The following is a 20,436-nucleotide window of genomic DNA, read 5'->3' on the forward strand; positions in this document are numbered from 1 at the left end:
GCCCGTAACTGTTTGTTTATAATGAGTTTGAGCCAGAATGTGTAGAAGAATAGCTTCCTTTTTGAGAAAGTCGTGCTATGAAAAAATGTCTGGCTCAACGAAGCAGTGCTTTAGTGATACATCTGATTTACATTCTTGCCCCACTTTAACTTTCAAATGTTTGTCTCAAAGACATTTTCATAAAGTATGAAATGCCAAGGAATGGATGGTAAAATTAACTTTACGGTCTTTATCCATTTTTATAAGCATATATATATTTACAGATACCCAAACAGATTTAAAATAAAGGCACCTATTTTTACTGGTGAAAAAATAAATAAAGACACAGGGCACTTAGAAAGTTTTTTAAAAGCCAAGACGCATTAAAAAAATCTAATAAAATTTTAATTAGAATTTTTTCCTTTTTTTTAACAGGACAAGTAACAGATTACATCAAACTTCAGAACTTCTCAAATATCTAGTTATTATACACATTCCCATCTGTCTTGCAGGGAGGGATCTTGGTCGGCTTAAGAGTTTCAGGTAAAATAAGCTGCATAATAGTTTATATTACAATAATAAATGTACAATGTTTACATGGAATATGTTTTAGAAGCAAGAAAAAGATGCATCTGCATCAAGGCGACCTTTTAAAATGCCACAACTATTTTTTACATTCACTCTCCCAACAGGTCACAAGATGGGGTCACTAAGCTCAGATAAATCACTGTGATGCACATAAAATACAGAAAGATTGGTTATTTTATATATTATATATATTTATATTTTCACACTTTAGCATCTGAGACATAAACTGAGAATTTTAAATTTATTCTTTTCAGATAACAAATCATTTTTATTATTCATAAACATGGTGCCCACAAAAGCACATAGGTAAGGCACAATAGGGTTTTCTGTTACAGAACAGTGTGCATCATGTTTACTTAACCAGAAAACGTGCATTAACTGTGCAAGTTCATGCTGCAAACCCAACACATATACAATTTTTAAAAAAAAAGAAAAAAGAAAAAAGGAAACTGAGCTTTAAACAAAATTAAAATTGGTACAATTCCAGCTGTTTCACATATTTACTTGGACTGACAATGATATATCAACAGGTTATTTTAAAAAAGCCAATTGTTACATTACAAGTAAACTTTGCTCGGTAATTATTTTAATCTGAAATCATATAAACAGTAATAACCTAACTTTACTGAAACAAAGTAAATACCGAGGCACAAAGTAACCTCGTGCATTTACCATACTGCAAACTTTCATGACCTAAAATTACAAATATAATTTTTCAAATACACATTTTGCTGCAACAACGTGCCCTGCTTTAAACTTGACATATAACAGGGAAGCTAACATTTCATTAAATTATAAATAGATTGGGAAAATGACTTAATCCCACTGGTACTATGTCATAGCCCTAGCATTTATAATAAATACAGCTTTTCACAAAATACTTTTCCAACATCTGCCAATTGCTTCTTTATTGCTCACATAAATCTGAACCCATTACAACTGGTATCCGAACTTTCAACAAAATCATACTCAGACATTTTTATATAAAACCTATAAAAGATATTTTAAACTTGTATCTAATACTTCCAGGTGTTTGGCTGTTTGATCTATATGATAGTACAGCCGTATGTATATATGTGTGTGTATATATACACATATACACATACATATATATATACATACACACATATATACACATACATATATATACACATTAGGTTATGAATAAAATAGGGAGCTTATTTTACTGCTTTAATGCAGACATCCTCACAAAACAAGACTACTTTCGCCATCACCAGCATTTACACATATATACAAAAGCCAGTTTAAGTACATGTACATCCACTGATACTTATATGTAACCACTAAACCGAAATTAATTTTCCCAAATTCCAGCTGTAGCAAATGAATCTCTTACAAGCAACAGAAACCTAAAGTTAAATTGGGAAATGAACAGTTTTACTACATTAGCCTGTAAGAAACTATGTAGGTGACTGTATACAAAAATTCACAACAGTAGTTTACAGGAAATTATGGAAATACAAGAAGCCTTTTCACCATGCTTTTGTGTGGTTATCCAAACACTTCTTGGTGCAGAAATACAACCACCACATTTGAAAATGCTTAATAAGGTCAATGTTCCTCATGCAAAACTTTAAGTGCATTGGCTTAACCGAGCTCCAAAAACTGAATGAAACAATCATTCTATCTACCCAGCATTGCTGCCTCACTGCTAAGTCCCTTTGAAACCTTAATATTTCTGGAACGTTCGAACAGAGCTGTATTCAATAAAAATATTACGTACAAAAAGCATTGAAAAAGGGAGACAGAAAGCCAAATAGGAATTTTCCTATTGTAAAGAACAGTCCTAGGAGTGGAAGAAAGTCTTTTCAGGAACCTCCTTGAGAATTGGCTAGGCCAGTCCGAAGACGAAGATGAGACATAGAGTTCATATGTTTATTTGATGGCTTCAAGGGAGTGTTGCAAGTAAGAGCCTGGGGAAAGCGATGGTGATATCTATCTAGTCGTAAATATTTTACTGTAACCAATTTTCCTGTTGTAAGATAAAAATAACATTTTAGATCTGTACAAATGTGCTTAATATTTATAGAAAACATACTGTGGTAAATGCATATAAACATAAAACACAAATAAAATAATTAAAATTATTACTCTAAAAATGCTAATCCAAAATTCTTTAATTTAAAATCTGGTATAGTTTAACAGTAAGCCATAATTCATCTTTTCAAAATGTTTGTAATACTCAAATTTCTTACCATCAAACCACGAGCCATGCAATGCCTTAAAAGCTTTCCCAGCATATTCTGGAGACAGACATTTAACGTATACACAACCCTGTGGTATTTAAAAAAAAATGGAAGGAAGGAAGAAAGAAAAGAAATAGTCTTAGTTTAGTAGCAACAAATCCAAAATGTAGAAATCAATAGTAAAAGTTAATTTACCTCACGTGAGTTTTTGTCTACTGCAATGTGAACAATGCCATCATTATCACTGCATTTTTCTAAAATTGCTTCTTGAATTGCCAAATGCCACTGATCCCCTATTTCCCTAAAAATTAATGAAAACAAAAATCAACAACCATATTCCTACTCAGAAAGAAGTCTTCTGTCTCTTATAACATATATAACCTACTAGAATGGGGACAGTTTAAAAACCACAGATTGTTAAAACTAATAGCAAATAAAAGCTTGCTGCTAGCAGTAGGTAGAATAAAAAATACTAGCATTCATAAGTCCCAGCCCTGGTCTCATTTTCCAGTGTAAAAATGCACAAGCTGAGGCAATGAAGGATCAGTCCACCACAGCAGAACGAATGTGCTGTCATTTTTGTGTTTATGTACTTACAGTCATCTCTTTTTTCTATCTAGACAAATGTTAATACGCACTTTAAGGAGTTGTAGTAAACTTGTAAAGTTAAATATTATTTTTAATGACATTTTCAAATTCCTAAACTTAAGGAAAATTCTTAGTAAATAGTGTACTCTGAGCTTTTCTTTTCCAAAATAATGGAAGAGTGATATAAGACAAACATTTTGCACAAATAAGTCACTTTACTATTATGAAAGATTTCCCGCTACAGTAATGCACATTTGTTTTTCTTGTAGATATAGACAGTGGGGCAGAAGAAAAGGTGGCTACACTTTAAATCATAAATCTTCACAACAGGTAATAAAATACTGGACTGGCATTGATTTCCTAATCCCTAACATATGAGGTAAGACTCCCAATGGAGGGACCACCACACTGTTAATTATTTCTAACCCTGCATAATGGAGGAAGTGTGTGTGTGTGTGTGTGTGTGTGTGTGTACTTAGTGCTTCCTCACATTTCCAAGTTTGCTGTCACTTATTCGGAATCTCACCATATCAACTATTTATTGACATAAATGAGTTATTAGATGGGATTTATGGCTATTTTATATGAAATACAATTTCCCTTGTCAGCTTTAAAAGAAAAACAAAACAGAATTTGCCTTGTCCTATCATCAGAGAAACAAGCAGTTGGCTCTTGGAAGCAAATTCTAAAGAGTATTACAGCCCATGTGTGAAATATTACGGATTCTACGGCAACCCCTTTGACTGTGCTGTTCTCCTGACACGTGTGCTGCTGCAGTTACACAGACAGAGAAGCTTCTCAAACATCGCATGAACAGGTGGGCAGGTCTTGTAAAAGGGAAAGTATGTACATCTTTGTAGAAAATTTTTTACAATGAGGGGTTGGAAACTTTAAAATAGCAGATATTTTTATGTATATTGCCTACTGAGGCAAAAAAGGGTGGCAGACATGACTTACACATTTAATAAAGAATACTGTTTATCATCACATCTTTAATTTAACTCAAGCATTTATCTGCTATGGGGATTCACAGGGAATACAAAGGTTTATAAAAGTTTTACAAATCGTTATACATCTGTGTCTTTTGATGAAACCTTTGCTTGAAATTCAACAAAAAAGAAGAAATGAGAAAAACATAACATTTCAGTAGTTAGATATTCAGAAGTAAAAGATTTTTCAGTTACAGACAAAGCAGTGTATTTATCATGCATTTTTCAGTCAAATATTCCAAATAAAAATTACATGTACTTTGATCATAATACTTACATAACTGGATCAAACATATTTCGAATCTTTAGACACGGTGTCAAACTATTTGGTGGTGAATTTCTTCTATCTAAATGAAATGCTATAAAAAAACAAATTTGTTTTACTATTTTCTATTGTTCCCTTTTGTTGAAAAGTATTCAGTCATTCAGTTCATTCAAAAAATATTCATTGCATGCTTTTACTATGAGCCAGATCCCTGAATTAAGGTGACTGAGATAGACACAATCTATTGCTCTGACAGTTTTCTGTTTAGTGGGAGAGGGAGATGAAAAACAGTGTAACCCAAGAAATCATAATTGTGGTAAATCCTAAGAAAGAAGAGTACAGAAAGCTGTCAATGTAACTTAAGCTAATCTGTGAATATCGGATAACACCTCACAGAAGAAGTAAAATTTATGCCAGGACCTAAAGAATAAATAAAAATAGGAAGAGTAAAGGGAGTTGTAAAGGACATCTCAAGCAAAAGTGGCTGCTTATACAAAGCCCAAGGCAAGAAGGAACTGTATATTCAAGTAACTAAAAGACAGCCACTGTGACTACAGTAGGGACCACAGAAAGATAAACCTGAAGAGGAAGATGCTGGATTATGCAGGACCATGTAGGCCACATTAAAGTATTCAGATGTTACCATAGAGCAATAGGAAGCCACTCAAACGTTTTAAGGAGAGGAGTAAAATGATGAAATCTGTCTTTTAAAATTATAAAATTTTTAGACTGTTATGTGGAGAATCAATTAAATGAAAGCAAAAATGAATGAAAGAAGACCAGTTAGAAGGTTATTAGTATTGTCTAACAGGGAGATGATAGTAATGTGGATAAGACAGGCCAGCAGTGCAGAGGGCAATAAATGGACAGAAACACAACATATTATGGAGTAGATCTGACATGACTTGCTTAAAGACAGCACACATGGGGGCTAAGGGAGAGATTAAGAATGACTCTTGGGTTTCTGGCAGAACCAACCGAGGAGGGGTAAGTATTATTAATTAGAAAGCAATATTGGAGGAGAGGTCAGTTTGGAGAGAGAAGACACTGGGTTTGTGCACATGTTGAATCTGTGGTGCTTCTTAGTAGAGAAGAAAAGTATACATCTGAGTATAAAAATCTGAAAACCAGAATAGAAAACGTAGTGCAAGATCTAAATTTGAAAGTCATCAACATATATATGGTAAATGAATTCGAAGCATAGATCATCTGGGAAGACACGGGAATAATGAAAAATGGTCTGGAAAGACTCCAGAACCTAGAGATCCAGAAAAATCTAGAAAAGAAGACTGAAAAAATGGTTAAGAGGTAGGATGAAAACCAGAAGAAAGTGGCAACCACAAAGCCAAAACAAGAAGGTTCCAAGGCAATTGTTAACACTGTTAGGTAAAATAAGGACAGAAAAGAAAAACATCCACTGAGTTTAGCCATATTGATATTTGAGAGCTGTTTCCTTGAAATGATGGGGACAGAAAACAGACTGGAGTCAGCTGAAGAACAATAAATGGGAGGTGAAAAAGTAAAGACAGTGAGTAAACTGTTTAATGATATCTGGCTATAAAGAGGTGGAGAGACAGGGTGACAGCTACAGGACAATGTAGAGTGCAACAAATGTGTTTTAAAGATGAAACTACAGTACGTTAAAGTGCTGAAGAAAAGGCAGAGATGTAAAACACAGTAAAGGAAGACACCTGAAAAGACTAGACAGAATGGGATCCAGAGGGACCATCTAAAGGGAAGGGCTTAGGTCCTTGTTAAGTGACACAGCTTCTCAGCTGGAATAGGAAGTGAGGATAAGTGTAGATTCTGGTAATTTTGTAGATTTGGTGGTGGAAATCAAGACACAGGTATAATCTGATTGCTTCTATTTTAGTCATCAACAGAGAATTAGAGAAGAGAAGGACAAAAGTTTGAAAAGATGGGAAGAAATCTAAAATTGCTATTGAATACGGAAGTGAAGTGACTAGTAAAAAATGGTAAGAACATAAAAGGCAGGTAGTGCTTAGAGCCTAACTGAGGCTGATTACTTATGAAGGTACCAATCTGTCCAGTCGTATGATGTTCTGCTATGCTCAGCTATTTGCATATAGACAGGCATAGACAAACAGTTTCACCTTGGTTGGAATTTATCAGATAAGATGACGAATAGGTAATGACTTAAGGGTACTAGCAAGATCAAAAAGATGGATCATGGACACTAAGATGGACAGGAAAAAAATGGAGAAAGTAGGTGTACTAGAGAATTGGAGATGCTAAGTTTTTTTTTTTTTAAACCCAAATAATAAAGCAAGAAAGTTGAAAGGATGAGTTTATGATGAAGACCAGAATGGATCAATTAAAGATTTCAGAATTATCAGTGATAAGAAACATCTGCGGTAAAAATGTCTACACAGTGCCTGATGTGGGGTGGAGGAACAGTCACTAGACATAAAAAATCTTTGCCAAACCCCAGATTAAGAAGTTCTGTGAACCTCTAGTACCTTCCAAACTTCTCTAGCATTGTATAGGTTCTGTTCTTAGATGACCTTTTAACTGCAGATGATCTGACTTCCTTGAAATTCCAATAATGGCCTGGGCCAGCAGGGGATGAACCAGAGAAAACAGAAGCATTCACACCACCTTACCCTGGCCTAGACCCAAGTTTCCACAAAGTAACAGATCTGGAGGACACTATTTCTGGCCAAGTCTAGTCAGAGAGTAGTCCCAAAGATCAAACTGATTTTTATAATATAAGCTTTGCCTCCCTAACTAAACTCTAATTACCATAGCTATGTAGAGATATAGTAGTTACTGAATGATACATTTCAAATACCTCAGGAACTACCTTTGGATCCTTCAAATGAATGCTGTTATTCCAAAGACTACATCTGCCAGAAGCATAAATCTCTGGCTCCCCAGAAGGTATTGTTTATTTTTTAACCGGTGCTTTTAAACCCTTTAGAGATACTAATGTTATATTATCACCTATTTTATATTTAACTTTTTTTTTTTTTTAGAAATTGAACTAAAAATTAAATAAGGTTGATTATTTAACAATTATTTGGGAAAAGTCCCATTAAATGACAATAGCTTGTAGTGGCAGTGAATTCAAAAGACTACTGTAATTACCAACCCTCTAGCCAAGTACCTTTTTAAACCACTGCATTTATAAGGAGAGAAGCATCAAGCATGTGATTAAGTTAAACTATCTTTTCACACAAACAACCATCACAACCCCCCAGTATATGCCCATTTTTATACAGCACAACATTTGTGCTCAGATATATTCAAATGGAAGCAAAATTTATCTTACGTATTAATATTTTTAAAAAGCTAGGTCAGAGTCAGTTAGTTATATTTAAATAGACTATATATTTAGTGACATAAAATGTAAGTAATATTAAAACTAAATTCTTTCTATATTAGAGATATATGTTCTTAAATGAGGCAAAAGATGTATAACCATCATTAAGGAAAATTCCAACAACTTCTCATCAGCCTCTTGTAACAATTCTTATTATGATGAAATTCTTAAAAGAACTCAAATCTTTCTTGCTATATGTCTACAGACTTTCATTTTATCACCACAACCATCCAAAAATTGAGTTGGTGTACTTCAAGCAAATAGCTAATTAGGTGTTCTGTCTCAGGATTTTCTGCCTTCAGGCTAAAACTACCTCAACTATTACACTTTTTTCCTGTTTGCCAACTAGCAGATGTCTTTACTCTTAATTCCTTTCTAGGTTCAAGAACCCCTAATCACTGTAACTGTTTATTAAAGACTGCCAAGTAAAGGGAGATTAAAATTACAATTCTTTACATGGCCCATTTGGAAACATGCAAATTAAGGTTGCTCAGCACTTGGCACAGTTTGTGACCATTTAATATACTGAAACCTGGATGAAACATTAATATAAAAAGTAGCAGGACACTTAAAAAATATTGTATCAATTCACATTACGACTATAACCAACCTAAACTTGTATTTTATCACATTTGCAGCCTTTTCCTAGCTAAAGAGAATGATATAGTGAAATAATAATCAGAAGTTTTAAATCCTGGAGATTATAAAGTGTCCAATTTAACACATTTAAATAAGTCATACTGCTACTAATTTGTAAGAACATGGATTATCTAGTTGAAAAACTGCCTTTGGATTCATCTTGAAACTCTCACATTTTAAAAATAAGACAACTGTAATGACAAAAAAAAATTCACATGAATAAAAACAATGGCCTAGAACTTCAAATGCATACATGAGCACCAACTATTAGCTCTATGAAAAAATTAGGCTGAGACTCCACATGCTTTATAATCAGGCACTAAGGTAATCCGACCTGATTGGCTTCAAATTCTCTGTTTTTGGTTTCAGAGGACTCTTCTGTATGTACCCTTTGAAGCAAATAGTTTATGGTTTAGTGTCATTTTGGCAATATCAAAGCTTCATTTTTATACCACGACTATGGAACCTATTATTCAAGCTCTTCAAAAGTGAAAATCAATTAGAGAGAAAAGGGATAGACTGGATTTTATTTTATTTCAATTTCAAAACAATTTACCTTTCCCATATAGCATGTTTAGCAAACGCTGTAAATATGCTTTTTACCCAACAAGATTAAAAGAAACTCAACTCACTACTAGTCTGGAATACAAATTAAACTAGCCATGAAATTTCTTTTTGCAACTAACCATAGGGATACAAACAATTCAAATGAGGTAACAGTTATCACTAGTAGAGGTTTGGGTACATAAGGCAACCAAACACCAAACCTTTCTATAAACTTATAAATACCTGTTCTTGCAACTATGCAAGCATTAAGAAAAATATGGAGAATACCCACAAAAGCCACTTGGCACAGGATATGCAGGTGAGAGTCTTAATGAAAAAGAGAAAGGCAAGCAAAAATTGAAAAACAAGAGCAGTTAAAAAGTTATGATTCCACTTACATATGTTTTAAATATAAAACAAATTATGTGTGTGTTGTATTTGCATAAAAATCAGGGGAAAAGAATGCAGTTATATCTTTAATACTAAGTTGCTGGATTAAGTGAAAGAGGAAAAAAATCAAAGTAATGTATCTAGTACTACATCACAGTGAAGACAAACCATGTTTATATCAGCAAGGAGAAAAGTGGGAGGAAATGTAAGAAGTCAACACTGATTCCTTCTGTGGGACAGAACTGGAAGGGAGTTTTGCCTTCATACATCTTTCAATGTAATCTTTTACTTTAAACACATAAAAGACTTGCAGTTTAAAAAAAAGTTACATTTTAAAAAATACATACCTTGACCTTGCCACACTTTAGAAGGTATTACTAATATTTTGTCGCAGGAGGCAGAAGGCTGGATCCACCGCCAAACTAGAAAATCTGCACCACCTATTCTTCGTGTTTCCGTGCGAACTCTAGACTCATTAGCAGCAAGGAAGTCAACAGCTCTATCCCAGACTTTCTTCATTTTTTTCCTGTCATTTGAAGGAAAATGACAGGTTGAAACAAAGAATCAAAAATGTATATTTCGAAATCTTTCGTCTATTATGCCACTCAAAATCAGGAGGAGAATAGATGAAAATTTAGAAAAAACTTTAAAGTACAAAATAAAGACTTTAGAGTAAACCAGGTCTAGCTGAGAAGGGTCACAACTCTCAACACAATTTTCACGGTGACAGAAGACACCAACATTCTGATTTACTTCAACTCATAATGCTTTGAACACACCTGTCATGAGGCTGTATTAAGGAATCTCGCACGTGGGGAATAGGCATGTAAGGCTGTAAATCTTTATTTTCCTGGCAAGCTTCATTATGACTTCGTAAAACATCTGAAAGTAAATCAAACAAATTTACAAATTAATCAATCAGTGGACATCATGATGTAGTTTATCACATAATGACTATTCTAGAAATAGTTTAGATTTTTACAAATACTATACCTATAATCTTTACCACCATATCATACATCTGCCTCGTTTCCTCTTCCTCTTTTGTCCAGCGATATTTCATGTAACGTAGAACAACACAAACCATCACTACACCTGCAATATTTATATGTATTGTTTTAAAAATTGTGGTCAATGGCATTCAGTAATATTCACTGTAACCTGAAGTTATTGCATCAGTTGTTAAATCTGGTTTTAACAAAATAAAGCAAACAAAACATTTTGACAGTTTCTACAGTGATTATTTTAACTGCCATAATGGGTTAACAGAGTAAGTCTTCAAGACAGTGGTTTGAATTAGTTACATATAAAATTACATTAAAAAGTTTACTATTAAACATTTCCCAGTGTCACTTAATCTCTCCAGAAAAACAATTTCATTACAGTAACAACTGAACATTAAAATTCTATTTTTTGTTTTGAAAACAAAGTAACATAACTATGTTTTACAAACTTTTTTCTTTGCAGCATTAAACTACTAGAAAACTGAGTCTCACGAGACTGTAAACATACTGCATCTTACTTTAAGTGAAACAAATTGTTTTTAAAGGACTTATGCAGAAAAAATAAATTAATATCTCCTAAATGCCTATTATCAATCAAAAGTCACATAAAATCTAGGATTCTGATTTTAATTCAGCTAAGTGATATTTTTTAAATTAAAAATAAGTTTAATGAAGTTAATTTATATTATTTCTAAAATAAGCTAAATTTTTGTCATTCTTGTTCTGCTTCCTAAAGTAGACTTCTATCTATGCACTACATTTGCTTTTTCTTATGACAGTTTTATTCCCACTTCTCATAGCACTGTTTTCTAAGCCCTTAGATTGATACTGACATTATAAAAACCCTCGGTATTACTATACCTTCTGAAGGATGTGATTTACAATGGCAACTATCACAGATGTATATTCCCAGCCCTGGTGTTTTGTGAAATAGAAACACAAAAATTCTAGACTAAAACGTATCTTCTTTCTTATCCTCACAACTTACCTAAACATAACAACAATAACCTGTGGGTGACAGTAATAAAAGCACGTCGAAAACGACACCAGAAAGACATCTGCGGTCTTGTGGATTGTAAAAACTGTACATCAACTATATCTGTCAATTCTTCCTCAGGGCCATGACCAACACACCTATTTAAAAATAATTAAGGGAGAGTTCAGAGTCAAAATCACTTCTTATACTACAAAATGGTCGAAGAGAAAATCAAACCCTTTACCTTATTCCAACATCTCTTCCATTTTCTAAAATCCACTGCAATGAGGTGTTAAATATATCTTCATATTCAGGGCCTAAATCCTAATAAGAAAAAATAGAGAAAATAACTAATTATTCTTAGTAATTGACATTCACTTGATTTTATGTGTATATTGCCCTATAAATAACATACTTTATATAATACTTTAAACTATATAACATAATAAAAATTTATTATTCATTACAGAAACATAAAAGGAGAAAAAAGAAGTCATCATTTCCCCACCACCCTAAGATAACCACTGTTAACATTTTGTTATGTTTTCTTTTCATTTTTTTATTACAGATTTTTAAAAATAATTTGCTTTCAAGTAACATTGTTGTAAGAGTGAATTAGCCACTTTTTTTAAGGAATACTATTTGTAGATGAAAAAATGGCAAATTATTCAGACTTGACCATTTCACAGCCATTTCTCAACAAGTGAATGAAGTAAGCCTAAGCCTATCAACTCCAGAAAAACAACTGACTCTGTTATCAATGATAAAACTCAAACTTTCAAGTGAAAAGGAGAATTTCAAAAAACTTGCATCCATTGCCATGAACCTAACAACTTCACAGTACTTGAAAACGTCTGTAATGAGACTGATGTGATATTAACAAATGTGACTTTTGAGTATAGCATAATAAGACGTGTCAACATTTGGAAGATCTGCATAACCAGTGAACCAATACTTTCCAAATGACCAATCATGAGCTATAAAATCTTGTGTGCTTGAAAGATTCATTCCAAGTGCAAAACAGACCAAAGGGCTTTAGTATGAAAAGTTCACTAACATGGTTTCAAGTTCCACATTGCCACTAATCTTTAAGAAACTACTACTTGTAGAGTTTTAGTATTGTACCAAAGAATATCTACAATTCTGTGAATAGATAACTAAAATACTTTTCCCTGTTTTGACTAAATAAAAAATCAATGAAATATATACACTGTATTTATATATACTCTTCAGTTTGCATTAATAGAATATGCAGAATATTATGACACTTACGCATTACTACACAGAACTTAGAAGGCTAGACTATAAATGTAAGTTTCAAATAATGTAGAAACAAATTTCTAAGTTTACTAGCTGTATAATTTAAATATGAAAACTTTAGGAGATTAAAGATATTATGAATAGCATTACTACCCTCATTAATTACCCTGAAAATATACATAATGGCTCAAATTAACAAGGACATCTACTGTAATAAGCTAAGTATGTGGAGAAACAAAAAGCTTAATACTACTAATTATAAAATAGAAAGAAAAGAAAAGGGTATCTGTTCTTATTTTCCCATTTTCTGTTTTCCTTTCCTGTGTTAATACCCCTCTATATCCAACCACTATCTGGAATACCACAGAACCATGGAATGTTCCTTTATGAATATACATTTCAAAAAACACAATTGATAATTTATTTAAAACCTCATTAAAGATTTAACAGGGTGTTGAGTTCTTAAGTAAGCCATTACTTCCAAAAATATTCTACACAGTACATGGAATAAAATGGAATTTTTTAGGAGTAAAAGTAGAATTTTTTTTTCTGGCTTATGCTAATTAAACAGCTCATTCTAACATTGGAGCATACACAGTATCTACCTGATTTTAAGAGTCTAAAGTGTTTTAGTATTCACTTTCTGGAGCCACCTGGAAGTTGCAAGGCAGGGGTAAGCCAGCTTTTTCTGTAAGGGCCAGAGAGTAAGTATTTTAAGCTGTGTAGCGTATACACTTCTGGTCTCTTATCACATTTTTTTAAAGCAACCTTTAAAAATGTTGTAAAACCACTGCTAGCAGGCCATACAAAAATAAGCCCATGGGCTATAGTTTGCCAACCCTTGAGGTAAGGCATTCCCATATCAAAAAAATGCCCATTTTCTAATAAGTGATGACAAAACTCAGGAGGAAACTAAGTTTTTAATTTTTAAAGCAGGTCTATTTTCATAATTACTTATTACTATTTACTTATTTGCAACAGTTCAGTCAACATACTGCTGACTGCTTCACAGGTATCTTTCTAAATTCTAAGTATGTTTTCCTAAGTCTTTAACAAGATTAGCAAGATTTGGGAAAACATGCTTATAGTGTAATTAGAATGTATTAAAATAGATTTGTTAAAATCTATTTTAGTATGTGTACACATACACATATACCCATGATTCCCATTTCCAAATTTACCTTATTTTCAAAATAATTGGCCAAAAATGTGTATTTTAAAACTCATCAGAGGTTTTGAACTTATATTACAGTTTCAAAGTACAAAAATAATATTGTTTCTTAAAAAAAGTACTGTTTCATGTAAGACTCAGTTCATTAAATAAAGCAACAAAATGTAAGGGAAGGAAAAAGATACTGGTATAGGGAGAAGTCAAGCAAATATTAAAATCTACTTGATACAGTTCACAAAATGGATAATTTACATAATAGTAACAGCTATGTGACTTTCTAGCTAGTGAATATTCTGGTTAATTGTGAGATGATATATACTAATGCATGAGATGGTACTTTTTCAATTAAGTAAAATATGAACAGACATCAACAGTGAATATAATTTAATTCTTGATGATTCAGTGGGAACTTGACCTTTCATTTCCAGGAATAATGGGAAAAACATGGTTCTTAGAATCAAAGAGGCCTGGAACCAAATCATAACTCCACTACTGACTAGCTATATGTATATCCTTAAGTGGAAAAAAGAGAAAATATGTCATTTTTGCAGATGCATATACTTTGATCACTTCTTCAGATCCCAAGCCCAATTCAGAGTCAGTCCCTTACTCATTCAATAGATGAAAGTAGGGATTATAAATCCAGCCCTTCCATCGAAGAGGCAACATAGTATAGTGAGAAGAGCAATTACTTTGATTCTATTCACAGCTCCATCACTTACTAGCTGTATGACCTAGTCACTAAACCCTTCTGAGCTTTAGTTTCTTTATAAAGTGGGTCTGATACCATCTACTTTGCTAAATCATTGTGAAATTAGAGATAACACATAGAAAGTACTAAGATAAATTGTACTTGAAATATTATAGTGATTATGAAATTTATCCCTCATTCCATTGTTTAGAACCTGTATTTTTTTTTTTTTTACAAAGACACAATTCTTTTTACGAGCATTCTAAGCTAGTCCATAAAAATCTGTCCAGCCCATAATTTGGCACATCTATAGCTATCTTCTTGTCTATTATATTCTTCACAAATCTTAAACATATTGTGTTAAAAATAGGTCTTGAAAGTGGCCTAGGAAATGAACCATCGTTCATCACATCATTCTGTTATTATCATACAAAGCTCCCACCATTTAACTTAAAAAGCAATCTATATCATATTTGGGTAGAAAATATTTCCTTTTTGAAAATAACTTATAAATACATAACATTTGTATTATTCTTACTCAGAAAATCTACCTTTGCATTTCCCTAATGAAACAAGATATACAAGAAATTATGATAAATATGCCATTAAAAAAAAAACCATACTTTTGTAAGGCAATTTACAAAATCTTTACACATTATTTCCTTTACACCTCTTACGAACTCTAGCCATTTTAAAAAAGAATGCTAAGTGGTGTTAAATAGAGAGGAAAATGTATTTTGATGAAAATAAAGTGTTTAAATTAAATGTTTAAAAAAAAAAAAAAGCAATCTATGTCTTTCATGAAAATACAGTGCCATGTATTTTCTGAATGTTCCACCAGAGGGACCTCTTAACTTTTCACAAATCAATACAAGCTTTCAATCACAAAAAATGATGAATAAAAGCTCAAGAAAAACATTAGAGGAGTTTAAAAAATGTTTACGTTACTTAAATGAATTGTCACATTTATTTAAATTTCCTTTGAAGGAGAAAATAGGAGAAATAAAATAAAAATGGAATGTAGAATATCAAATACAAGATATATTTTTTTTAATTTATGGAGGCTTATTCACTCATTTTACTCCATGAAACATTTACTAATACTGTGCTTAAAATGCACTAGAAGTTGGGAAAAATTTAGCTTATACCATAGTAGTTCTACACATTCTCTGGCTCGTTTACTCCTCAATGTAAAAACGTAATTGTGTTGCTGGTGAAACCACAGTACAAATACACAAAAGGTACAACAGATCTCTCTCTGTAAGAAGAAATCCTACAATATACATATTTTCATCATTAATACCAGCTTTGTAGTGGCGTTCTTCCATATTTATACGAGAATTTGGGGAAATAAAATAGCCAGTTTTGGATAGACTATGCTAAAACTGTCATTACAAATTAGAAAGTAATTTGGCAACACATATCAAAAGCATTAACAAAGGCTCTTTGAACAAGTAATTCCCTTCCTAGGACTATTTCCTAAGGAAATGATCAGAAAATCAAATACTATAATGCAAAAATAAGAGTGCTTTCACAATACCGAAAAACCACAAACCAGTACAATACAATCAAGTAAAGAAATATTATCCAGTGATAAAAAGAAACAATTTTTAAAAACCTCAACAATAACATGGGAAAATACTAGTAACTTTAAGAAAAAAATATAAAAATACTTATAATATGAAATATTTATAATACTTACAGTGATACAAATTTTAGGGGAAAAATATATAAGACTAGAAAAACATGGACCAAAACGAGTGGCTATCTTAGGCAGTGAATTTGAAATTCACTTTGCCTTTTATTTTCTATGTGAGTTAAATCATAAGCATGGGTTAATGTTATATTGTAAAAAAACAAGCATTATTTAAAATAGCACTTAAAACCTTCTATCTAGACTTTAAAACTTTATTTCTCTTTGGAAAAATTCCTGTTTAGTGCTTTTTTTTTAGTAGCAGTCCAATCTGCATCTTTGGTGGTAACAAGCCATACCCAGGTTTCCCTGCATTGGAAAAACCTGAAAGCGGGATTCCAAAAAGAAAAGGCAGGCGCGCGCGCGCACACACACACACACACACACACACACACACACATCTAAATGTATAAAGAGGATATGAACATTTCTACATAAAATAACTTCACTTAATTAAGCAATTAATCAAAACCTTTGTAAAAATATACATTAGAAATTCAACTAACTTTCTTTAAAAAGGCAAAACCTAATATGAAACATAAAACAGTTCCAGAGAAAAGATATGAAAATCTTTTAAGACTAGAATCATTAACATCAATTAAACAAAACAAAAAGAAAACCTCAATACAGGCAGTTGCCAACTCAACTCATACATGAGTGTTTCCAATAACTCCTTTGCTGCCAGTCTTTAATAGTACTAATCTCTTGTACCCTACTGCTGCCTGGCTGAGACTCCAACTTGCTCCAACTCTGGTCCTGTGTCTCTTCTTTTTACCTTATCCTACAGCTGCAGTCAAGTGGCTGGGGAGGGGGGAAAAGAGGCAATTAATCATCCTTCCACACCAACCGCTGACTTCTGCTATAGCTTAACTACCAACCAAGCCCTATCCTGTTCCCAAACCCTATCCCATCCCTTTAGTTCTTCCTTCAGGCAGAATTCAATAGATCTGAAGAGTCTCAAGGTTCTTCAGAAATGTAAATTAATCCTGCTCCAGGAGTTGATGACCGACCATAACATGTACCTGTGCTATTACCTCTGGAAGAGATTTAACTTGGAAAAAAAGAGAAAGCAGGAGGGAATCACTGGTTGAGATCAGTTTTTCCCCCTGGTAGAAGTAAAAACACTTTCAAATTATCTCATAATTGCTTGCTGGCTTTAGATTCCCACATGCTATGCTCTCTTCCTGGAATATTTTACCCTATGGTCCCTTTAGCCTACTCAATCCAATCCCTTCTTTGTCCCCACCCCTATAATCCATCTGGCAATTCTTCCATCCCTTATGACAGAGCCCCATAATCATAACCCCTCCTTATTTAAGACCTTTTTGGATCCTGATTCTTTAGCTATCCAATCTATTAACTAGTACACTATCCACAAATTTGTCCAGTCATCAATGCTCTCATTTAGGTCAAAATTGAAAATAAAAAAGAGAACAAGGTTAAGAGACAAATTCTATAGCATGTTATCAGAAAACTCTCTCCGGAGTAACACTGGTTTAATTAGCTAGGAAACACAGAAAAAGAGAGAAAACTTATTGGGAAGCTATTATAATCATCAGGCACTGAGCTAGGTACTTTATATACTCACTTAAGTCTCCTAACAACTCTGACAGGTATTAATAACAACAGTCCCACTTTCACACTGAGAAACAGGTACAGAAAAGTGAAGGGATTTACTAAGACACACAGCTCCTATGTGCCAGTGCTTGAATCCACATCCAGTCTCCATCATGTTATACTGTCTTAACATCTTTTGGGTATCTACATAAATAAGCCATAATTAAGTTAAAAACTGAGTCAATATTTCTCTGTTTTAACAAGCATATCATGGGAGACCGTCATCAAAATCTCGCTGAAAGCGTTACTATACTACATCCTAAATTTAAAAAAAGAGGGGGTGACATCAGTAAGATGACAGAATAGGAAGCCCCAGACCCTCCTTCCCCCATGGAGATACAAATTCAACAATACATAGACCTTTGTAAGAAATTCAGAAAACAGTTAAGAGGCTCCTGCATCCCAAGCAAGTGCAAAACTAGCTACATGAAAATTGGAAAATTGATAACTCACTCACCAGAGCCCCTTTCCCTGGCATAGCATGGTGTGATTGAGAGAAATTTCCCAACTCCTAGGTTCTCCTTGAGGAGGGAGAGAAGACTGGAACATATGTCTAACATTCAGACTTTTCAGGGGCTATCAGAGGGATTGGTTTCTGTCTTGTTTGAATCTAAGCACTAACAGGCAAGGGCACCAGGTTGGGGGCCACCAAGAGCAAAGGCAATGAACTAGCACACACTCACTTGCCACTGCCCCTCCCCCCAGCTCAGTGCAGAATGAGTGACAGAAAGCCCCCAACTCCTGGCTTCTCCCTGAGGAGAGAAAGAGTTGGAGCATGTGTCCAATGCTCCAATTTCTTACTGAGCTACCTAGGGACTGGTCTCTATATCACTTCTTTCAGAGCACTAAGATCTGACATAGCGTAGATGCCTGAGGGTTGCTGAAAATCAAAAAGAGCTAGACAGCTTGCTGCTGCTCCAGAGGACCTGCAGTATCTAAGACAGACACTAGAGGGAGCAAGAGATTTTTAAGCTCCTATAAAAAGAAACCTGCAAAACCTCTCTAGTTGGGAATGTACACCCACAAGTCCAGAAAAAATGCATCCACAGAAGAGATTTAAGAAGACCCCAGAATCCCTATCTGAGCTCATTGGTAAAGGTCTTTCCCTGCATGTAGCAGTCTGTTAAGACTGGGAAATGTGGCCGTGTTTTCAAATGGTAGATCCCAACACAAAGTAACAAGGCATACAAAGGAAACGAAGCAATATGGCCCAACTAGAAGAACAAAATCAATCTCCAGAAAATGACCCTAAAGAAACAGCTGTTACGAACTGCCTGATAAAAATTTCAAAATAACTGTCAAAAAGATGCTCAACAAACTCTGGAAAATAATGCATAAATACAGAATATTAATAAAGAGAAAATACTAAAAAGAACCAAACAGGAATTTGGGGGCTGAAGAATACAGTAACTGAATTGAAAAGTTCACTAGATGGGTTCAACAGCAGTCTTAAGTCAAGTAGAACAAAGAATCAAGGAACTCAAGACGTCTTAAGTCATTTGAAATTATCCAGTCTGAGGGACAAAAAGAAAAAACAATGAAAAAGAGTGAGGAAAGCTGAAGGGACTTAAGGGATATCATCAATTGGACAAATATATGCATTACAGAAGTCCCAGAAGGAGAAGAGTAAAAGGAGCAGAAAGCTTATTTAAAGAAATAATGACCAAAACCTTCCCATATCTAGAAAAGAAATGGACATTCAGGTGAAAGAGGCCTAACAGCTTCTCATGGGATACAGCAAAAAAAAAAGTTCTGAGAGGGAATTTCATACTGGTAAATGCCTACATTAAAAAAGAAAGATCTCAAATACTGAAAAGTATAAAGTGCTGCTATAAGAAATTCAAGACACAAATAAATGAAAAGTCATCCCATGTTCATGGATTAGAAGACTTAATATTGTTAAAATGTTCATACTACCCAAAGCAATCTATAGATTCATGCAATTCCTATTAAAATCCCAACTGCATTTTTTTTTCAGAAATAGGAAAAACAATCCTCAAATTCATATGGAATCACAAAGGACCCCAAATAGACAAAACAATTTCAAGGAAGAACAAAGCTGGGGGCCCCATACTTCCTGACTTCAAAACATATCACAAAGTTACAGTAATCAAAACAGTATGGTACTAACATAAAGACAGACATATAGACCAATGGAAGAAAACAGAAAAAAACTCATGCGTATATGGTCAACTGATCTTCAACAAGGATGCTAAGAACACACAATGGAAAAAGGATAGTTTCTTCAATAAATGGTGTTAGGAAAACTGGATTTCCACATGTAAATGAATGAAACTGAAGCCTATCTTGCACCACACAAAAGTCAACTCAAAATGAATTAAAGACTTAAACATAAGACATGAAAACTCCTAAAATAAAATACAGAGGAAAAGCTTCATGAAATTGGTCTTGGTAATGATTTTTTAAAAATATGACCTGACAATGATTTTCTGGATATGACATCAAAAGCATAGGCTACAAAAGTGAAGA

The 20,436-nt window shown here is 33.5% G+C and overlaps 1 protein-coding gene across 1 annotated transcript in view; it reads right to left on the reverse strand.

The window, feature by feature from the left end:
* Positions 1–362: 362 nt before the first annotated feature.
* Positions 363–20,436, reverse strand: part of LEMD3 (LEM domain containing 3) — a 57,480-nt gene continuing 37,406 nt past the window's right edge. Inside the window, exons 5-13 of the mRNA XM_031462783.2 lie at positions 11,759–11,838; positions 11,527–11,672; positions 10,528–10,629; positions 10,314–10,416; positions 9,882–10,060; positions 4,629–4,710; positions 2,970–3,075; positions 2,784–2,862; positions 363–2,560 (exon numbers count right to left, since the gene is read on the reverse strand). Coding sequence (XP_031318643.1) covers positions 2,397–2,560; positions 2,784–2,862; positions 2,970–3,075; positions 4,629–4,710; positions 9,882–10,060; positions 10,314–10,416; positions 10,528–10,629; positions 11,527–11,672; positions 11,759–11,838 — 1,041 coding nt within the window. The 3' untranslated portion in view covers positions 363–2,396. The remainder of the gene's footprint in view (positions 2,561–2,783; positions 2,863–2,969; positions 3,076–4,628; positions 4,711–9,881; positions 10,061–10,313; positions 10,417–10,527; positions 10,630–11,526; positions 11,673–11,758; positions 11,839–20,436) is intronic.

Source organism: Camelus dromedarius, chromosome 11 (genome assembly GCF_036321535.1).
Source record: "Camelus dromedarius isolate mCamDro1 chromosome 11, mCamDro1.pat, whole genome shotgun sequence".
In the NCBI taxonomy this organism is placed as follows: domain Eukaryota; kingdom Metazoa; phylum Chordata; class Mammalia; order Artiodactyla; family Camelidae; genus Camelus; species Camelus dromedarius.